The sequence below is a fragment of the Emys orbicularis genome, chromosome 12 (genome assembly GCF_028017835.1).
Source record: "Emys orbicularis isolate rEmyOrb1 chromosome 12, rEmyOrb1.hap1, whole genome shotgun sequence".
NCBI classification, from domain to species: domain Eukaryota; kingdom Metazoa; phylum Chordata; order Testudines; family Emydidae; genus Emys; species Emys orbicularis.
Window position 1 is genome coordinate 33,607,717 of NC_088694.1, and position 22,106 is coordinate 33,629,822.

Genomic DNA, 22,106 nt, shown 5'->3' on the forward strand with positions numbered 1-22,106 from the left:
CTGAAATCAGCTGCAGGGCGGAGACTGCGACTCCCGTGATGCACCGGGCCGAGGGCGAGCGGGGACTGCGACTCCCGTGATGCACCGGGCCCGGCGTGGGGCCGCACGTTATTCTGTGCGCTCACACCTCTCCCTCGCTCTCAGGGCAGCACCACCCACGGCAACTTCCGCTTCCGGCCTTACAGGGCCCTAGTCCTGGAAACGGAAAGTCCCGAGCCCCGCAATGGCCGATGGGAGATAGAGGCTGGGCGACACTATCTCCCATGGTGTCGCGGGACCCGTGATGGCCGATGGAAGCCGTGGAAACACCACGCTTCCCACAATGCATTACTTCACTTCTCTTTCCCCTGCCCGTCCAGATTCTCCGCCGCGGCTCCGAGCCTCAGAGCACTTGCTGTGACGTCATATCTGCGCGACAGAGACGGAACGGAGTCGTCGCTCTTTCCCCTACCCCGGCCAGAGCCTGGATTCCCCCGCAGGGTCCGTGGGGGGGGGAGGGGGTTTGAGAGTGAGGTGCCACGCAGAGTGGGGTGGGGGGGGCTGTGGGTAGATGGGGGGCAGGTGCCCTGGACAGTGAGGGGGGGGGCTGTGGGTAGATGGGGGCAGGTGCCCTGGACAGTGAGTGTGTGTGTGGGGGGGCTGTGGGCAGGTGCCCTGGACAGTGAGTGGGGGGCGGGGGGGCTGTGGGTAGATGGGGAGCAGGTGCCCTGGACAGTGAGTGTGTGTGGGGGGGGGGCTGTGGGCAGGTGCCCTGGACAGTGAGTGGGGGGCGGGGGGGCTGTGGGTAGATGGGGAGCAGGTGCCCTGGACAGTGAGTGTGTGAGGGGGGGCTGTGTGTAGAGGGGATGGCTGGGGATGAGATGCCCCAGAGAGTGGGCGGGGGCCATAGGTAGATGGGAGGACCTGGGGGCTTTGACCTCTCACTCCTCCTTTTCTCCCCCTGCAGAGCCTGAGCCATGAAGCCCCCGGTTCGGACCCGCTCGGCCCCCACACGCTACGAAACGGGGCCCCCTGCATGTCACGCACCCACTCGGGCCCCCTGGACGGGACAGGAGAAGCGGCAACTGATTAAGGCCCTGAAGGCCCAAGCCCCTCAAGGGGAGCTACAGACAGCGCTGTTGCGGAAGCATTTGCCCCGTAGGAGTGAAGCTGAGGTGAGTGGGGTCTGGTCCTAGTCAAGCTGGTGACTGACCAGGCCAGGTTCAGAATAAGGGTAATTGGGGAACAGCACTCTCTCTGCTAACAAAAGAGAGAGAGTGCCCAATCTCCTGCTTCGCTTGGGAATGGGGGGCCACCATCGTACTGCCCTGCAGGTTCCTCTCCACTATTCAGGTTGGGGTGGGGAAACCTAGTGCTGCCTGGCGGCGGCTCCTCTTATTTCTATTTATGTTGGCCCCTGATTTTGGCAGCACTAGAGGGGGTGTTGGCTTATACATCTCCTGTAGCTCAGAGGTTTTGCAGGCTGTGGGCTCCTGTAGGTGATGTCTTGCCCCTTATCTGCCCCTGGCAGTCACAGTTCCCCCCTCAGCTGCTCCTTGCCAGCTTTCTCCACAGCATTTTCTATTCAGATATCTTAATGGTTCCCATCACCGTCATACCTAAGCCGGGGTGGGCAAACATTTTGGCCCGAGGGCCACATCGGGGAATAGAAATTGTATGGCGGACCATGAATGCTCACAAAATTGGGGTGCGGGCTTTGGTGTGGGGCTGGGGATGAGTTGTTTGGGGTGTAGGAGGGCCCTCTGGGCTGGGACCGAGGGGTTTGGAGGGTGGGAGGGGGATCCGGGCTGGGGCAGGGGTGCAGGAAAGGGTGCAGGTTATGATGGGGGGTGCGGGCGGTGGGGTGGGGCTGGGGATGAGAGGTTTGGGGTGCAGGAGGGTGTTCCAGGCTGGGATCAAGGGGTTTGGAGAGCAGGAAGGGATCAGGGCTGGGGCAGGGAGTTGGGGCATGGGGAGAGGCTCGGGTGCAGGCTCTGAGCGGCGCTTACCTCAACTGGCTCCTGAAAGCAGTGGCATGTCCCTTTTCTGGCTCATACGCGGAGGCGTGGTCAGGCAGCTCTGCACGCTGCCCCGTCCGCAGGCACTGTCCCTGCAGCTCCCATTGGAGTGCCGGAGGGGGCCATTGGAGCATGTAAGAGCTGGAGTGGGGCCATGCCGCAGCTTCCGGGAGCTGCGTGGTGCACAGCCCCTGATCCCGCTCCCTGGCCGGAGCTTGCCGGCCATAGTTTGCCTACCCCTGACCTAGGCGCAGCCGTCTCCTCCCGTGGCTTTTCAGGCCTAAAACTTTTTTGGTCCTTCTTATTAGTTGTACAATCCTTTTGCAAGTTCATCCCACTAACTCATTGCTGTCTGGAACCAGAGAGGGTTTTGGGAGAGGTGGAACGGACACCCAGTTCAGCTGCAGCTATGTAGTCCAGTTGGGATAGAAGGCATTCAGTCACACCCTTCCCAGCCCACCCATGAGCTGTTTATTGGGGGAGGGGCATCTCTGTATGCTGCTATGCCTGAACCTCCCCATGGTTGCAGATTCTGGCCTTCATCCACCAGCTGAAGGGCCGCGTAGCAAGGGAGGCCATACAGATGGAGTATCGCCGCTGCCGGGAGGAGCAGAGTCGCAAGGAAGCTGAGATCCTAGCTCCTATCGAGGTACGGCTTAGAGAGAGAGAACCTGTGAATCAGGGCTGTTGTTGTGTGGGGGTGGGCAGCGCTGGTTTGTCTGTACAGCACCAGGGCAAGGGGGAGCTTGATTGTACTGTACTAGGATGGGCTTGAGGCACGTGGCATTTGCCATGAGTCTGCCCTTTCTGGAGCTGTCCCTGTCTCACTCTGTGCTCTCCTTGCCCTCTGCTGGCTGGCCTCATGCTTCTCGCACTGTGACTGTGCGGAAGTGGATGGGTGCCTGATTCCAGTGCACTCATTGAAATCTGCTTCTCAGGTCTGGACAGATCTTGCTGAGAAGCTGACAGATAAGCTGGAAGAAACCGTGACAGCAGCTTTCTCTCAGGTAACAGGCATCAGCACCCGGTGACAGCCGCAAGATCCCACTAGGGCCAAGAACTCAGCAGGGTCAGAGACTTCGACAGAGAATGGAGAATGAAATCTGGCCAGTGACAGGGCTCAAGCCTGCCAGTCCTTTCTGGTCGCTGGTAGGAAACATCCCTGCTACAGGCAGGCTATTCCATCCCTGTCCACTACAGGAATTCTACCACATTCCCCTGTGCTCATGTGGCCTCATTGCTGCAGTGGCCAAGCAGCAGTTCACCCTTCCTGTTGGTGTGGGGGAAACTGAGGTACATACTGTGAAACCATTTGCCTGACATCCTGCAGCAGGTCCGTGGCAGAGCTCAGTAGAACCCAGCTGTTCTGACATTGAGTGTTGCTCTCCCAACTGCTGCTTTCTGTGCAGCTTAGCTATGTAAAGGTGAAGAGATCGAAGTAGGGCATGGGCAGTGGTAGCTCTGCCACCTGTCCCAGCAGTGAGCAAATCCGTTCCCTTGCCATGCACCTCATAAACAACCACATCTCCTCTCGCTCCTGGATATCAGAGATGCCCCCAGAGAGCATCAGGCTGTCCAAAGCCCCTGTAGCTTATTGCACTGCATTTAGTTCTGCTTCGCTGTGCTGCATGGTGGCTGGCTCTCCTGGCCCAGTCTCACCTTGAGGAAGGTCTGCTGTGGGGTCAGGGAGTGCCTGACGTTGGGGGGGGGGGGCTGCCCTGGGAGTGTCTGGCATTTCTGGAAAGGGGGGCCCGTTCCTTCTGTTTCCTGAGCTCCCACTTGTAGCTAGTCAAATTCAGAGTAGAAATAAGGCACAACGTTGTAACAGTGATGGGAATTAACCATTGGAACAGGTCATTTTAAAATCAAGAGTGGAAGTTTATTGAAAAGATCTGCTCTAGTTCAAACATGAATTAATTCAGGCGAGTTCTGTGGCCTGTAGGAGGTCAGACTAGATGATTCTGTCCCTTAGAATCTCTGAATTTCAGGTTCTGACCATCGCAGTCACCGAGCCGCTCAGTTTGCTCCACTCAATTCCCCAGAAGCTGACCAGAGCTGCAGAGAAGAAGGTCCTTCCAGACTCCTCGAGCCAGCGTGATGCATCGCCAGCCCCTGATGATGCAGCAAGGAATGGAGATGCTGCCCCAGACCCCCCAGCAGCAGCTCAGTCTTCCAGCACTAGCACAGACCCAGGTGTTCATGGGGAACCAGAGAAATTCAGCGTGGACTTTGAGAAGATCTATAAATATTTATCGATGCTCCCCAGGGACATCAAAGTGCCTGAGCTCTCGCCATATGGTGAGTTGGGATCCAGAAAGCTACATGTTTGTGATCTTCAGGGAGGGGACCAGCTGGCTGTGATAGCTGTCACTCACTCATAGCTTAGCTCAGAGTGTGACACCAGCAAGCCTTGGTGACGTGTTGGGTTACTCGAACTGTGGAAATTAATCCAAGGCCAGCTAGAGGCTCACAGGCACCGTATATGTTCCCTGGGATCTTGTAACCACCATTGGCTCATTGCCAATCAGTAGCTTCCTCCAGAGTCTGGAAATTGATCTGCTCCCTGCCTGTTTCAGGGGGAGGGGAGTGTTTGCTATGTCCTAGCACCTGCCTCCACTTTCCCCTTCGTGGCATTCGTGGCCGTCCTTCTGCAGACCGTGCTGGAGGGCTGAGTGGGTGCACGTGCTCAGGGATCCCTCTTGTGCTGAGATGGTGAGTGGGGGAGTCCTGGCCCACCTCTGTCTTCTCCTTTCTCATACTTGTATATTGCGTGATAAGTGCTAGTCACCTTATAAACAGAGACATTGTGCTCAGACTGAGGTGAGCAAGGCAGCGGCACGTGATTCCTGGCCTCCCACGCGCAAAGCATTGGCTCCTTCAGATCTGCCAGCTGAAAACACATCCCTTTCCTTAGTGAGCATTTCTGTGGCAAGATTGACTGGAGCATTGTAGCCATGTGCTGCTTAATCAAAATGTCCCATGATCCAGGCCGTGGGGGGATTTTAATGGGGCCAGGGAGGGTTGTGAGCCATTCACTGCCACTTCCTCTACTGACTCAAGCCAGCCACCCAGTCTGGCCCGCCAGAGCAGGCTGCAGCCGTGCCAGACACATCCTCCCCGGCTCTCCCCAGATAAGGTGGGAAGGGATGGGATGGGGAGAGTGTGGGGGTCCTGGACTAGGGGTGGGGTCATGTGGGGGGTGGTCACAGGGGTTACTCCCCTGACCCCCAGCTTCTCCCCCCTCTCCCCCACCCAAAAACCCCCCCAAAACATTTCCCCACCAGTTGCTGTTCCAGCCTGTCAGGGTAAGCAGCTGGCGCGCCGGGACACTTTGTTTACTTAGGTTTACTTCCGTGCCTGCAGACGCTCGAGGTAAACAAACCATCTCGGCTTGCCAGCGGCTTATCCTGATGGCCCAGGAGACAGAGTTTGCTGACCCCTGAATTATAGGGTCAGCTTATGAACGGGTCATTAAAATTTTCCATTTTTACTTATCCATCTCGGGGGGGCGGCTTATAAACAAACCTGCTTATGATCGAGTATATACGGTATTTAAATTAGACCAGCCTGACAAGGTCCGTTCTTCCTTCCAGAGTCTGCCGTTGTCCTAGACCTGCTGATGTCCCTCCCTGAAGAGCTAAGCAACCTGGACTATAACGGATTGAAGAGCCACATGCACAGATCCTACAGGGAACTGACTGTGCCGCAGCCAGATGGGAGCAGGAAAGGATCAGATCCAGGAGCCCGTGCAGGAGAGCTGGCCGCTGATACGCCTTCCGCCAGTGTCGCCTGTGAGAGGCCTCCCACTGCTAACCTGTCGGTGAGCTGCACAGCCCCAGCGGAACTGGCACAGCCAAGTGACAACCAGGAAAGGCCCAGCAGGTCAGGGGAATGTGAGCAGGGAACACAGGAAACTCCCCAGCCCAGTGTGAGCCCATCCTCAGCCCAGCATTCAGCTTCCCATGGCCAATTGCCTCCACCCCTCCACAGTCCTGCTGCAGATGCTCAAAGGTCAGTTTGGAAGGATCTGGGAATTTGCCCTTTGAACTTGTTCCTTGTTCCCTTGGAGCTTCTGGCTCGAAAGGGGGACAGTTTGGACTGAAAAGGCTGGTGGTGAGTCTTGGTTTCTCAGCGGAGATTCAGGCAGCTGTTTCATGCTGGTTCTCTACACCAGTCCTGCTCTTGTGCTGTGATGGGGACCCTTTAAGGGCTCTCCTGACCCTGAACTGCAGTCCCTGGCAGGGATACAATCTCGGGGGTGTCTTTCTCCTGAACAATGGAGTTTTAGTGAAGGTAAGAAGTGAAGTTTCATTAGCAGGAAACAACCTGGATTTGCTTGGTCCTGTGCCCCGAGTTCCATGTCCCAGCTCTGGTTGCTGGCAGGGGCTTAGCTGTGGAGTGGGTGATTGATGCACATTTCTGAGAAGAACGTGACAGAGCTGGGTTCACAACCTTCAGATCATGTTGACTAAAGTCCTAGTTTGCTACTGATGTGAAAATGAAATGGTCTTTCTCCAAAAGGTGCAAAGGCTGAGCTGTGCAGCTCACCGGGGACTGAAACAGACTGTTTTGGGTTTGTATCCACAGCCCTATGGCTTTGTGGAATAAAACAGTGTATTCTCTCTTGGTGCATGAGCTGTAAATACTGTCGTTTTCACTTCTCTGGGCTCTGCCTGAGGAGCCTGTTCTGGTTTTTTCCTTAAGTATAAATGTATTTAAGGTGTGGAATAAAGAGCTTAAAAACATCCTTCTTGAGGTAAAAGTCTCCCTAATCCTCCCTTCTGGAGCTGGAGGGAAGTAACTGGCTGTGACCTGCTTCTGGCAAAGCCCTATTCCTTTAACAGGCACAACGTGAGCATATCAGCGCTGTGCATAGGGTGCCCCTTTCTAAAAGAACCCTTCTTGTCAGCATAGGTGGTGTCTACAGTGAAGTGCTACATGGTGCAGCATAGACAAATTCTCACCACCAGAAGTTGGTCCAATCAAAGATATTACCTCTTCTACCTTGTCTCTTCAGTAGCTTCTGTCTAACATCCTCCAGTGATACCAGTGAAATGGGAAGCGGGTTATCACCATATGATTAAACCATATCATTTTTTCCCCCAAATACAGAACGAGTCAGGAACCTTTTAATAGAAACCAAGCCCCAGCTCAAGCACAGCACCTGTCCATAATCATCAGGGGCTATGATCATCGCCCTTACCAAACAGATATGTATCTTAGTAACAGCAACAGCGGCTGGGGCGGGAGGAGGGAGGGATTAAAACTCTTATAAGGCACTGGGGCTGTGGTAGGGAGACTACAATTCTCATGATGCATCAGCACTTAGGCTTCAAGGGAGTGGTTCCACCAGCACCTGAGATGGATGTGAGGGACACTGTTTCCCATGATGCACTGTGGTAGGATGGTGGGAGGTAGAGATTGGGAAGACTACATTTCCCCTCGCGTGCCTCCCAGTTCCAGAGCATGAAATACCGTGAGTCCATGGTGGGGATCAGGGAGTGCTTCCCTGATCTCCTCGCCCATGGCTGCTTGATGCATATAAAGGAGTGGAAATAGAGCCCTGGCTGCCTCCTACCTCACTGCCATGGGTCCTGCCTACTGTGCCCCCCTCAAACCCAATTTAGCCTAATTTCCAGCACAATAATTTTGGTCTGTTAATTTTCAGTTCCGTTTTCCTCACATGACCGCCACACAGTCCTCGTGTGCAATCGGTAGACCTTTTTGTTTAGACTAATTCAGTCTAGCTACATTTTTTGTGCTAAGTAATCGGTCTTCACTGTTGAGGATGTGAGGGAGATTCCCAAACCTGAGCCATTCTTTTTGGGTGACAGATCTGAGGAACTGTCCCAAATTGAGGTGTCCTTAGGGGTGGTTTTGGAACAAATTGATAAACTAAACAGTAATAAGCCTCCAGGACCTGATGGTATTCACCCAAGAGTTCTGAAGGAACTCAAATATGAAATTGCAGGACTACTAACTGTCATCTGTAACCTATCATTTAAATCAGCTTCTGTACCAAATGACTGGAGGATAGCTAATGTGACACCAATTTTTAAAAAGGGCTCTAGAGGTGAGCCCGGCAGTTACAGGCCGGTAAGCCTCACTTCAGTACCGGGCAAACTGGTTGAAACTATCGTAAAGAACAAAATTGTCAGACACATAGATTAACATAATTTGTTGGGGAAGAGTCAACATGATTTTTGTAAAGGGAAAGCATACCTCACCAATCTACTAGAATTCTCTGAGGGGGTCAACAAGCATGCGGAAAAAGGAGATCCAGTGGATATAGTGTATTTAGATTTTTCAAAAAGCCTTTGACAAGGTCCCTCACCAAAGGCTCTTAAGCAAAATAAGCAGTCATGGGATAAGAGGGAAGGTCCTCTCATGGATTGGTAACTGGTTAAAAGATAGGAAACCAAGAGTAGGAATAAATGGTCAGTTTTCAGAATGGAGAGAGGTAAATAGTGGTGTCCCCCAGGGATCTGTACTGGGCCCAGTCCTATTTAACATATTCATAAATGATCTGGAAAAAGGGGTCAACAGTAAGGTGGCAAAATTTGCAGATGATACAAAACTACTCAAGATAATTAAGTCCCTGGCAGACTGTGAAGAGCTACAAAAGGATATCACAAAACTGGGTGACTGGGCAACAAAATGGCAGATAAAATTTAATGTTGATAAATGCAAAGTAATGCACATTGGAAAACATAATCCTAACTATACATATACAATGATGGGGTCTAAATTAGCTGTTATCACTCAAGAAAGAGATCTTGGAGTCACTGTGGATAGTTCTCTGAAATCATCCACTCAATATGCAGCGGCAGTCAAAAAAGCAAACAGAATGTTGGGAATCATCAAGAAAGGGATAGATAATAAGACAGAAAATATCATATTGCCTCTATATAAATCCATGGTACGTCCACACCTTGAATACTGTATGCAGAAGTGGTCGCCCCATCTCAAAAAAAAAAAATTGGAAAAGGTTCAGAAAAGGGCAACAAAAATGATTAGGGGTATAGAACGGCTTCCGTATGAGGAGAGATTAATAAGACTGGGACTTTTCAGCTTGGAAAAGAAGCGACTAAGGGGGAATATGATAGAAGTCTATAGAATCATGAGTGGTATAGAGAAAGTAAATAAGGAAGTGTTATTTACTCATAATACAAGAACTAGGGGCCACCAAATGAAATTAATAGGTAGCAGGTTTAAAACAGACACAAGGAAGTATTTTTTCATGCAGGGCACTGTCAGCCTCTGGAACTCCTTGCCAGAGGGTGTTGTGAAGGCCAATACTATAACGGGGTTCAAAAGGGAGCTAGATTGATTCATGGAAGATAGGTCCAGGGCCGGCTCTGGCTTTTTTGCCGCCCCAGGCCAGCCTCCGGCCGCGCCCCCCCGCGGGGCGGGAGGGCGGCCGGAGCCCCGGGGGGAGGGCCGCCGCTTTCCCCGCGGCGGCCGGGGGGAGGGCGCCGGGGGGGGAGGGCGGCCAGAGTGCCGGGGGGAGGGCGGCGAGCCCGGCCGTGGCCCCGCTCTCCCCAGCGGCCGGAGCGCCGTGCCGCCCCCCTCCAGGTGCCGCCCCAAGCACAAGCTTGGTGGGCTGGTGCCTGGAGCCGGCCCTGGATAGGTCCATCAGTGGCTATTAGCCAGGATGAGCAGGAATGGTGTCCCTAGCCTCTGTTTGCTAGAAGCTGGGATTGGGTGACAGGGCATGGATCACTTGATGATAACCTTTCTGTTCATTCCCTTTGGGACACCTACCATTGGCCACTGTCAGAGGACAGGATACTGGGTTTGATGGACCTTTGGTCTGACCCAGTATGGCTGTTCTTATGATATTTTTTTATGATCCTTCATCCACTTCCAACAGTTCGGCTTCCTGTATAAACGTTAGAATACAAATACTAGATTTGTTGTAACTGAATCGGTTGCACCCCTTGACACCTTTCAAGCTTTGATGGTTTTTCCAGGGAAAAACAATCCAAACTTTGATTTTTAAAGAAGTCTGCAGTTCAAGCCTTTTCCCACTAGATGGCAATGGGCAAAAATGAGCAACTTTTTATAATTTTTTTCTCAGAAGTTAATTGAAATAAATTTTTTCCAGTGATTGATGTCACTAAAGAAGCTCTGATCCTCCCTAAATCTCACATTTCCACACGATTTTTACAATAATTGCATACTGTAATAAAGGCCAAAGGCTCTTAAGCGAAGTAAGCTGTCATGGGAAAAGAGGGAAGATCCTCTAGTGGATCAGTAACTGGATAAAAGACAGGAAAAAAGGGTAGGACTAAATGGTCAGTTTTCACAGTGGAGAGATGCCAATAGCAGGGTCCCCTGAGGATCTGTAATGGAACCTGTGCTGTTCATCATATTCATAAATGATCTGGAAAAGGGGGTAAATAGTGGCAAAGTTTGCAGATGATACAAAATTACTCAAGATAGGTAAGTCCACAGCTGCCTGCAAAGAGGTACAAGGGGCTCTCACAAAACTGAGTGACTAGGCAACAAAATGGCAGATGAAATTCGACGTTGATAAGTGCAAAGGAATGCATAGTGGAAGACATGATCCCAATGATAGATACAAACTGATGGGATTTAAATTAGCGGTTACCACTCAAGAAAGAGCTCTTGGAGTCATCAATGTTAGTTCTCTGAAATCATCTGCTCGATGTGCGGCAGCAGTCAAAAAAAGCTAACAGAAGTAGGAAACGGATAGATAAGACGGGAAATTTCACAGTGCCACAGTATAAATCCATGGTACGTCCACATTTTGAATACTGTAGTGTGTGCAGTTCTGGTTGCCCCATCTCAAAAAAGATATATTAGAATTGGAAAAGGTACAGAGAAGGGCAACAAAAATGATTAGGGGTATGGAACAGCTTCCATACAAGGAGAGTTTCAGTTCCAGCTGAATAAAGTGAGTTAAATTACTGAGCAAGCAATGGGACTAGCAGGTATAATTGGCATACACAGGGTATATGCTCTTGCACCTTGTGTAGTTCTAAATTAAAGGTTGATCATGTTGGAATGTACCTGTCTTCTGAGATGGTGTGGTATGATACATCCTGGGTGTCTGGAACATTTGAGGCTTTGTCTTCTATCTCTTCAACTGAAGCCATACTTATTATTTTTTGCCTCTGGAGTGCATCGTATTTTTGCAGAATAGCTGAGTGAGGTCAAGGTTAGTGAATGTAGAAAGCTCTATTATAGTCAATTTACCTGTTGCTTTACTGAAAACTGGACTGCTTGACTTCAGAATTTTTGTACCTTGGCAGGAAAGTGAGTCAGGAATCTCCTTCAAGGAACCGTTCTTTGATGCTCCAGGCAGCATTTGTGGCTGGGCCTGGTCCCTATTATTACTCTCCTAGTAGCAGACCATAATGGTAGCTTGAACACAGGGCCGGCTCTACCATTTTTGCCACCCCAAGCAAAAAAAAAAACCCGCCGCTCGGACTGCTGAAGCAAAAAAAAAAAAAAGATTGGACTGTGCCGCCCTTAGAATGGACGGAATGCCGCCCTTTAGTATGTGCCGCCCCAGGCACATGCTTCCTCCGCTGGTGCCTGGAGCCAGCCCTGCTTGACCAGCACCTTTACCATCTGCGGTATCTTCAAAGAAGTCTAAGGGTACATCTACAGTACGAAATTAATTTGAACTTATTCTATTTGAATTTTCGGAAGCAATTTTATACATTCGGTGTTGTGTGTCCCCACTAAAGCGCGTGAATTCGGCGGAGTGCGTCCACAGTACCGAGGCTAGCATCGAATGTCGGAGCGGTGCACTGTGGCTATCCTACAGTTCCCGCAGTCCCCGCTGCCCATTGGAATTCTGGGTTAAGCTCCCAGTGCATGATGGGGCAAAACATTCTTGTGGGTGTGTAACGATGCGGTTCTGGTGGGACCCAACTGAGAGTGCCAATTCAGTACAAATTGCTAAAACAGGGCAGTTACAGCCCAAGGCTGGGGTTTTTCCACCTCTAAGGCAAACCAAACCAGCCAGACAAAGAGGACTTTGGTCTCACCCCACTGGCTAACCACAAGTCACACAAGCAATTCCCTTAGACACTCCAGTTTCCCAGTATCACCACCAGTGCCACTTAGGGTGACCAGATGACAAAATTGAAATATCGGGACGTGGCGGGGCCGGCGGAGGGAAAAAAAAAAGCCGCCAGAGCGCCCCCCCCCCCCCGGACCAGCTCGCCTCGTCTCCACCTCCCCCCATAGGGGAAGGTGCCCAGCTGGTGCAATCCCACGGGCGGCCTCAGAGTGGGGGCAGCAGGCCCCAGCCCCCCAGTCCCGATCGGGTCCCGCAGGGGAACGAACGGGGCTGCCGCTGCCTCCGCCCCGGGGCAGGGTTTCCCTACAGCCCGCCCTGCGGGGCGGCGCAATCTCGTCACCCTGAGTGTGCCCGAGCTCGGCCCGCACCCAGCTGCCCTGCAGAGCACCACAGGCAGCCCCGGAGTGGGGGTAGCAGGCCCCAGCCCCCCTGTCCCGCTCTGGTCCCGCAGGGGAACGAACAGGGCTGCCGCCGCCTCCACATGGCGGGAGGTGAAGCCCCGTTGGAGTCCCCGTGCGGGCAGCTGCTGCCCCCCCACCCCCACCCATGGGCGCGTACAGGGAGCTGGTTCCCCAGGCCGGACCCAGGGCTGCCCCTGCAGGTACCGCCCCGCCCTCCTGCCTGCGCTTGGGGCCAGGCCGGACTCACTCACCCCGCGCTCCCCTGCGTCCCCCGGGCCTCCCTCCAGCGCTTGCGCCGCCATACAGCTGATCGGCGCAAGCCTGGGAGGGAGGAGGAATGGCGTGCTTGGGGAAGAGGCGGGGATTTGGGGAGGGATCCAATGGGGCAGTGAGGGGGCGGGGCTGGGGACGGGGCCAGGGTGGGGATTTGGGGAGGGATCCAATGGGGGAAGGAGGGGGCGGAGTCGGGACGGGGCGGGCGCGAGCCCCTCCGGGCTCCGCCTGTGCGTGGGAGCGGAGGGCAAAATTGCTAGTTTGTCCCGCTTGTTGACGCGGGACAAACAAGCAAATATCGGGACAGTCCCAATAAAATCGGGACATCTGGTCACCCTAGTGCCACTCGTTATGGGGACAAATGGTTATGAAAACCAATACTCCAGTAAAAGAAAAAAGGTTCTCCTGATCCCAAAGGATCAAGCCCTAGACCCAGGTCAATATACAAATTAGATCTTACCCACAAATCATGCTGTTGCCAATCCTTTAGAATCTAAAATCTAAAGGTTTATTCATAAGAGGAAAAAGATATAGATGAGAGCTAGAATTGGTTAAATGGAATCAATTACATACAGTAATGGCACAGTTCTTGGTTCAGGCTTGCAGCAGCGATAGAATAAACTGCAGGTTCAAATCAAGTCTCTGGAGTACATCCACAGCTGGGATGGGTCATTCAGTCCTTTATTCAGAGCTTCAGTTTGTAGCAAAGTCCCTCCAGAGGTAAGAAGCAGGATTGAAGACAAGATGGAGACGAGGCATCGGCCTTTTACAGTCTTTTCCAGGTGTAAGAACACCTCTTTGTTCTTACTGTGGAAAATTACAGCAAAATGGAGTCTGGAGTCACACGGGCCAGTTCCTGCATACTTTGCTGAGTTGCAAGGCGTATCTGCCTTCTCTCAATGGGTCAATTGTATAGCTGATGGTCCTTAATGGGCCATCAAGCAGGCTAGGCAGAGCTAACACCAACTTGTCTGGGAAGTCTCCCAGAAGCATAGCATAAGTTTGAAATACAGACAGTATAGAGGCAATATTCATAACTTCAACTACAAAATTGATACACACATATAGACAGCATAATCATAACCAGCCAACCATAACCTTGTCTTAGACACCTCATTTGACCCCCTTTATATAAGATGTGGTGCCGCTACAGGACTTTGGTTGCAACCATGTTCTATACGGTCCCAGTTCAAATCAATGTGACGGTGTTTCTGGGTGTGTGCCGTCACTCGCTCCTCCCTCCGTGAAAGCTACGGCAGACGCCATACTGCCAGCAGATGGTGCAGTACGGTGCACCGCCTGTCTCCTGGTACTATGAATCCACCTCGCATGTCCTCCCATCTTTCTATCTACTCTTTTATCTAACCATTTCCCGCCTTTTTTCGGCTACTGTGAGCCAAGCAGCACAGCTTCCGCCGCAAACTCTGTTCTCCCACTCTTGCATTGCTAGCTAATTTTTCCATGTTGTCAGTCCTGGGCTCCCGTGGAAGCTACAGAAGGCAACAATTCCCCGCCGTTTTTCGGCCATCGTGAACTGAGCTGCACAGCTTCCGCTGCAAAGTCTGCTCTTGCTTCCGCCGCAAACTCTGCTCTCCCACTCTTGCAGCTCTAGCAAGCTTCCTGACTCCGTGAAAGCTACAGAAGACAACCATTTACCGCCTTTTATCGGCCATCTTGAACCGAACAGCTCTCCTACGTTTCGCACTCTTTTTCCAAGATTACCCGTGCAGGCGCCATAGCGCAACAAGCATGGAGCCCGCTCAGATCTCCGCTGCAGTTTTGACCATTGTAAATACCTCGCGCATTATCCAGCAGTACGTGCAGTACCTGCAAAACCGGGCGAGGAAGCGACGACAGTGCGATTACTATACTGATGAGGACATGGACACAGATGTTCCTAGAAGCACGGCATGTGGCGATTGGGAGATCATGGTGGCATTGGGCCAGGTTCATGCCATGGAACACCGATTCTGGGAAGGGAAACAAACACAGGCTGGTGGGACCGCATAGTGTTGCAGGTCTGGGATGATTCCCAGTGGCTGCAAAACTTTTGTATGCGTAGGGCCACTTTAATGGAACTTTGTGACTTACTGTCCCCTGCCCTGATGCGCAAAGACACCAAAATGAGAGCAGCCCTCAAGTTGAGAAGCGAGTGGCCATAGCACTGTGGAAGCTTGCAACGCCCGACAGCTACCGGTCAGTCGGGAATCAGTTTGGAGTGGGCAAATCTACTGTAGGGGCTGCTGTGCTGCAAGTAGCCAATGCAATCATTGACCAGCTGCTATCAAGAGTAGTGACTTTGGGAAATGTGCAGATCATTGTGGATGGCTTTAATGCGCTGGGGTTCCCTAACTGCGGCGGGGCGATAGACGGAACACATATCCCTATCTTGGCCCCGGCACACCGGGGCAGCCAGTACATAAACCGCAAGGGGTACTTTTCCATGGTGCTGCAAGCACTGGTGGATCACAAGGGACGTTTCACGGACATCAACTTGGGATGGCCGGGAAAGGTGCATGACGCTCACATCTTCAGGAACTCTGGTCTGTTTGAACAGCTGCAGGAAGGGACTTACTTCCCAGACCAGAAAATTACTGTTGGGAATGTTGAAATGCCTATAGTTATCCTCGGGGATCCAGCCTACCCCTTAATGGCAGGGCTCATGAAGCTGTACATAGGCACCCTGGACAGTAGTAAGGAGCAGTTCAACTATAGGCTGAGCAAGTACAGAATGGTAGTAGAATGTGCTTTTGGACGTTTACTGACTCGGTTAGATCTCAGCACAACCAATATTCCAGTTGTAATTGCTGCTTGTTGTCTGCTCCACAATATCTGTGAGAGTAAAGGGGAGACGTTTATCGTGCGGTGGGAGGTTGAGGCAACTCGCCTGGTGGCCAATTTCGCACAGCCAGACAACAGGGCGATTAGAAGAGCGCAGCAGGGCGTGCTGCGCATCAGAGAAGCTTTGAAAGCCAGTTTCATGACTGGCCAGGGTACGGTGTGACAGTTGTGATTGTTTCTCTTGAAGTTACCCACCCCCTATATATATCAAAGGAAATAAAGTCAAAATTGTTTAAAAACTGTTCTTTATTATTTGTTGCACAACTCATTGAGAGAAATCAGAAGGTAGACCGGGGGATGGGGGGTATTGGGTTACGGGGGTGGAGGAGGAGGAGGAGGAGGAGGAGGAGGAGGGAAGGACAAGTCCAGAACCAAATCAAAAGTTTGCATATGCCAGCTTTCTGCTGCTTGGGCGATCCTCTGGGGTTGAGTGTGTGGGTCCCTGTAGCCTCCCCCCTCGTGTTCTTGGGCATCTGGGTGAGGAGGCTATGGAACTTGGGGAGGAGGGAGGGCGGTTATACAGGGGCTGCAGCGGCAGTCTGTGGTCTTGCCTTTCCCGCATTAGATCCACCATACAGCGGAGCATGTCAGTTTGCTCCCCCATGAGCTTGACCATAGCGTCCTGCCTGCATTCATCGCGCGCGTCCCTCCTCTCTTCATGTTCCTGTATTGCTTTAGGGGACTCCGCAATTGTTTGCCTCCACGCATTCAGCTGGGCCCTATCAGTGCGGGAGGACTGCATGAGCTCGGCGAACATGTCGTCCCGAGTTCGTTTTTTCGGCCTTCTAATCTGGATCAGCCTCTGGGACGGAGTAGATAGGGGCCGTGTTGAAACATTTGCACCTGCGGGAGGAGAAAAAGGGAGGGTAGTATTTTAAAAGATACATTTCAGAGAACAAAGGGGACACTCCTTCTCAGTGAAACAGGCAATTCATAGTACACAGCACATGTTCTTTCTGTACAAGTTAGCATTTTGCCTCTTATACTGAAGTGCCTGCTACTTTGGTGTGAGTAAGCCATCACACATGGCCGGGCAACAGAATTCAGCTTGCAGGCAGCCTAGAGGCACGTGGGGTTCTTTGCTTCTTCTACATTCATTTCAATGCTTCTTCTTTGAGTGATTGCTCAGGTGTATTCCACTATAGGTGTGCGTGCTCGCCACGTGCACCAGTGCCGGAAGTTTTTCCCTTAGCAGTATCCGTAGTGGGGGAGCACCGCTGCGACCCCTGGAGTGGCGCCGACATATCGCGCCAGAAAGGGGGCTGCGCGCTCCCCCCACCCTCAGTTCCTTCTTGCCGCCAGTGAAGGTAGTCGGAACTTTGTGCTCCAGCCTTGGCTGCAGCGTTATAGCCTTAGTGGTATCCAGTTTCACTGAAAACTTTCCTTGCTGAACTTTCTTTCGCTAGTGCCTGGCTCGGGGCATGCCCCGTGGCCCAGGCTTCAAGTCGTGCGACTCCTGTCGCAACTCCATGCCCAGAAGCGCCCCACATACTCAGTGTCTTTGCTGTCTGGGCGAGGCTCACATTAGTGAGAAATGTAAAATTTGCCGCTCCTTCAAGCCGCGAACAAAGAAGGAGCGTGAGATCCGACTCAGAGCTCTCCTAACGGAGTCGGCTTTGTCCCCGGCACCGGCGCGTTGAGCAGACCCCGCGCCGGGCAACTCGTCTTTGGCGCGTAGCGAAGCGCCTCCAGTGCGCCGTCCTGATTCCGCGCCCGGTACCGCGTCCTCAGTGCGCAGCGAGGCGCTGTCGACAAGCCAGCACCGCTCCCCTGCTAAGAAACAAGGGAAGACTCAGCGGCGCCGAGAGAAGGAGAGGGGTGAGGCCAGACCCGAGTTGGGCAGCCCGCGATCCCCACCGGGACAGAGACCTACGACTCGCGCTGAGCGGAGTAGTCCAGTCCTGTCCGTGAAAGCCTCGCCTGAGGTACGCATGCCTTCGATGCCAGAGGCAGCTCAGGCTGCGCGTGATATCCTAGCGCTTCCGGTGCCGGGAGCGCCGCCTCAGTCAGGCCCCCGGTCCCGTGGGAAGCCACCCCTGGGCACCCATCAGCCCTCCCCGGAGGTAGTCGGAGGGTCGAGGTACCTTCCCGGGTCGAGGGGCCGAGCAGAGCCCCACGACGCACGTCGACTCCGTGTCCCGGCTCTTTGGTGAGCGGATCCCATTCCTCCGGTCTCGGATGCCGTCAAGGAGGTGACAAGAGGTGGCGCCGTTCCTCCTCCAGCCAGTCCGAGAGGAACAGGTCGCGACGCCGTCGGCACCGACGCTCGTACTCAAGCACCCGCCGTCACAGAGGCCATGCTCGGGGTGCGTCCCGAGAGTCCCCGGCACCGCGGCGCTGTGGCCACAGGCGCCGCAGGGAGTCCAGAGACAGCTCTTCGGACATTTAACTCTTGACTTCCTCCAGGTCGAAGTCTCGGGGCAGGAGCCGTCACGATAGAGACTGCTCCAGTCGTTCTTACGGCACCGTGCGCTCCTCCCGGACTTCGGCGTCGGCGTGCAGCCGTCTCTCCCTGGGCCGCACCGCACTGCAGGAGCAACCAGCCCTGCCGGCGCCCGATGCATCTCATTTCCAGGCCGTTCCCTGGCAAGGACAATGGTGCCAGTGGGCACCGTGGCCTCGGGCACCTGCGCAGCCGGGACCTCGTTCCGTGGTGGGAGCCTCTCAGGGCCGCCCTGCGTCGCCTCCCCAACACCGGGATCAGACCGTGGGCGCCGAACCCCCGGCACCAACTCCGGCACTGGACCCGGACGTCGAGCCCACGATGCCGTCGGTTGCTGAAGGCACCGCACCATCCACCTCTTTGGCGCAGGGTGATTCAGTTGCGGTGCCGCCTCCCTCTTCCCAAGAGGACTTCAAAGCGCACCAGGAGCTGCTTAGGAGGGTGGCAGCAAACCTCGAGCTCCGGGCCGAGGAGATGGAGGAGCCCTCCGATACCCTATTCAATGTCCTCTCCTCCTCGGTACCGGGGCGTGGGGCCCTCCCATTCCATCAGGGAGTAGCCAACATCACCACTGGCCTCTGGCAGACCCCGGCCTCTCTTGGGCCTATTTCCAAAAAGGCCGAGAGGAAGTACTTCGTCCCCACAAGGGGTCACGAGTACCTATACACCCACCCAGCTCCGAACTCCCTGGTGGTAGAGTCGGTCCACCACCGTGAGCGGAATGGCCAGCCCGCGCCCACATCAAAAGACAAGGACGCTCGTAGACTGGATACCTTTGGAAAAAAGGTTTATTCGTCCGCGAGTTTCCAGCTCAGAGTGGCTAACCACCAGGCACTGCTGAGCCGGTACGAGTTTAATTTCTGGGGATCCCTCCCCAAGTTTGAGCCCCTTCTTCAGGACAAGGACGGAAAGGAGTTTTGGGCTCTGATCGCCGAGAGTGCGGCCGCGGCCAAAGCAGCTCGCCAGGCAGCTTCGGATGCAGCGGACACAGCCGCTCGTTCGATGACTTCCGCAGTCTCCACGCGACGGGCGTCGTGGCTCTCGCTCTCGGGGCTGTCGGTCGAGTCCCAATCCATAATGCAGGACCTGCCATTTGATGGCAAGGCCCTATTTGCGGAACAGACAGACACCCGTCTGCACGGGATGAAGGACTCCCGCACCACCCTGCAGACACTAGGCCTCTACGTCCCGCCCCCTAAGGACAAGCCCAGGCCTCAAACCTCTGCTCCTCCGGCTAAGGGCAGATACGAACTCCCACCTAAGCGGCAGAGGGAACAAAGGCGTCGGTCCCAACGCCAATCCTGTTCGACCCCACGGCCTGGGGCCTCGAAGGCCAAACGGCCGGGAAAACGGCGTTTTTGACTTGTTGAGGGGGGTCACCGGGCCTGTTGCCAGTGCACCCCCCACCCAGTTAATAAAGTTGCCTTTTATGAACCGTTTATCGGCCTTCCGACTGCAATGGTCCTGTATAACGTCGGACCAATGGGTCCTCAGCACCATCTCCCAAGGATACAGGCTGCAGTTTGTTTCAACCCCTCCCAACTGTCTCCCATCTGGGCAGCCGGCCGGGGTCCCGGAGCATGCCCTCCTCCTCCGCCAGGAGGTAGAGCGCCTCCTCTCCCTGGGAGCGGTGGAAAGGGTACCTCGGGAATACCAGGGCAGGGGTTTCTACTCCAGGTATTTCCTCATCCCGAAGGCGAAGGGCGGGCTTCGGCCCATCCTCGACCTGCGGAATCTCAACCAGTTCCTGGTTCGTTGCAAATTCCGCATGGTGTCCCTGGCCTCTATTATTCCATCTCTAGACCAGGGGGATTGGTTTATGGCGCTGGACCTCCAGGATGCGTACTTTCACATCCACATTTTCGAGGGTCACAGGCGTTTCCTCCGTTTCCTGGTGGGTCAGGACCACTTCCAGTTTACGGTCCTCCCCTTTGGCCTCTCTACTGCCCCCAGGGTATTTACAAAGTGTATGGTGGTGGTGGCTGCCCACCTCAGGAGGAAAGGGCTGCAGATCTTCCCCTACCTCGACGACTGGCTGCTCAAGGGCTGATCTCGGTCTCTGGTGCAGCAGCAGATGAGCTTCCTGCTAAACACCTGCGCAGCTCTAGGCCTACTGGTAAACAAGGAGAAAACCACGTTAATCCCAGTTCAGCACATAAGCTTTATAGGGGCGCTGTTGGATTCCCGGGTGGCCATGGCCTCCCTCCCACGGGACAGATTCGAGATGCTCAGAGCTCTCATCGCCCGGTAACCACGGCACGGGTGTGCCTGCAAATCCTAGGCCACATGGCAGCATGCACCTATGTGGTGCAACATGCCAGGCTTCGGATGAGGCCCCTTCAGCTCTGGCTGGCCTCCCAGTATTCCCAGGCCAGGGACGGCCTGGACAAGGTTGTCACGGTGCCACCCAGGGTGCTGGCAGACCTCCAATGGTGGTCCCTCCCGAGCAACATGCTCCGGGGTATCCCCTTCCGAGAGCCCCCTCCCTCACTAGATCTAGTGTCGGACGCCTCAGATCTGGGCTGGGGAGCCCACGTGGGGGATTTCAGGACCCAGGGCATGTGGTCACCAGAGGAACTAACCCTGCACATAAATGTCAGGGAGCTCAGGGCCGTACGCCTGGCGTGCATGGCATTTTGCCAGCACATACAGGGGAAGGTGGTCAGAGTCCTCACAGACAACACGACCGCCATGTATTACGTCAACAAACAGGGGGACACGCGTTCCTGGGCCTTATGCCAGGAAGCCCAACTCCTGTGGGAGTTTTGTATAGCCCACAATATACTCCTGTGGGCTTTTTACCTGCCTGGCAAGAGCAACACGCTCGCGGACCGCCTGAGCAGGGTGTTCTCCGAACAGCACAAGTGGTCCCCGCACAGGGAGGTAGCCAGGTGGATCTTCCTACAGTGGGGTGCTCCCCAGGTAGACCTGTTCACCACTGCCCAGAATCGTCAGTGTCCTCGATTCTGCTCCAGAGCGGGAGAGGGTGACGGGGCGCTATCGGATGCGTTCCTGCTCCCATGGTCAGGGCCCCTGTTGTACGCCTTCCCGCCCTTCCCCTTAATAGGCAGGGTCCTACAGAAGGTGAAGTCAGACGGGGCGAGGATTATCCTCATAGCTCCGGACTGGGCCCGTCAGCATTGGTACGGGTCCCTACTGCAACTCTTAGCGGCCCCTCCGTGCAGGCTGCCGCTCCGCCCGGACCTCCTCTCCCAGGAGGAAGGTCGTCTCCTCCATCCCAACCTAGCCGCGCTCCACCTGACAGCATGGCTGCTCTGTGGTTAAATGAGGAGGAAGGGAGGTGTTCTGAGGATGTGAGAAGGGTCCTGCTGGAAAGTAGGAAACCCTCCACGCGTCAAACCTACCTGGCTAAGTGATATAGGTTCTCTATGTGGGCGAGAGATAGAGGTTCCTCTCCCTCCTCCGCGTCTATCCAGCTTGTCCTCGGTTATCGCCTGTCCCTTAGGACCCAAGGGCTGGCGCCCTCCTCGATCAGGGTGCACCTGGCAGCCATTTCAGCTTTCCAACCCCCGGTGCAGGGCTTGTCTGTGTTCTCACATCACATGACGGCCCGGTTTCTGAAAGGGTTAGATCGGGCATTCCCTTACGCCAGACCCCCGGTCCTGCTCTGGCACCTGAACCTGGTGCTGTCCCACCTCACAGGGCCTCCCTTTGAGCCTTTAGCCACGTGCTCGTGGTCCCACCTGTCGTGGAAGGTGGCATTCCTAGTGGCCATCACCTCAGCCCGCCGGGTCTCGGAGCTCAGGGCCCTGACTTCTGAACCACCGTATATGGTCTTCCATAAGGACAAGGTTCAACTTCGCCCTCACCCCGCTTTTTTTGTCAAAGGTAGTCTCGGCTTTTCACATGGATCAGGATATTTTCCTACCGGTCCTCTGTCCTAAACCCCATTCCTCCAATGAGGAACGCAGCCTGCACATGTTGGATATGCGCAGAGCGCTGGCCTTTTACTTGGACAGAACCAGGTCATTTAGGAAGTCCTCCCAGCTTTTTATGGCTTCGGCCGAGCGTATGAGGGGATGGCTGGTGTCCACCTAGTGGATATCCCGCTGGATCACCTCGTGCGTTTGCAC

General features: G+C 54.2%; 1 protein-coding gene across 2 annotated transcripts; it reads left to right on the forward strand.

Moving 5' to 3' along the window:
- Nucleotides 1-338: 338 nt before the first annotated feature.
- Nucleotides 339-6,744, forward strand: SNAPC2 (small nuclear RNA activating complex polypeptide 2). 2 transcript variants are annotated; one of them, XM_065414513.1, is made up of 6 exons: nucleotides 339-480; nucleotides 947-1,154; nucleotides 2,527-2,646; nucleotides 2,936-3,004; nucleotides 3,986-4,295; nucleotides 5,591-6,744. In XM_065414513.1, exons 2-6 carry the CDS (start codon nucleotides 957-959, stop codon nucleotides 6,097-6,099), a joined length of 1,206 nt encoding a protein of 401 aa, XP_065270585.1. In that variant the 5' UTR covers nucleotides 339-480; nucleotides 947-956; the 3' UTR covers nucleotides 6,100-6,744. The 2 variants fall into 2 exon arrangements, with proteins under 2 accessions (XP_065270585.1, XP_065270586.1); XM_065414514.1 differs by having other exon boundaries at nucleotides 4,040-4,295.
- Nucleotides 6,745-22,106: the final 15,362 nt, after the last annotated feature.

Coding starts and splice junctions, on each gene's coding strand:
- SNAPC2 (XM_065414513.1), top strand. CDS start 957: ATGAAGCCCCCGGTTCGGACCCGCTCGGCCCCCACACGCTACGAAACG. Junction 1,155..2,526: donor CCCGTAGGAGTGAAGCTGAG/GTGAGTGGGGTC, acceptor CCATGGTTGCAG/ATTCTGGCCTTCATCCACCA. Junction 2,647..2,935: donor AGATCCTAGCTCCTATCGAG/GTACGGCTTAGA, acceptor TCTGCTTCTCAG/GTCTGGACAGATCTTGCTGA.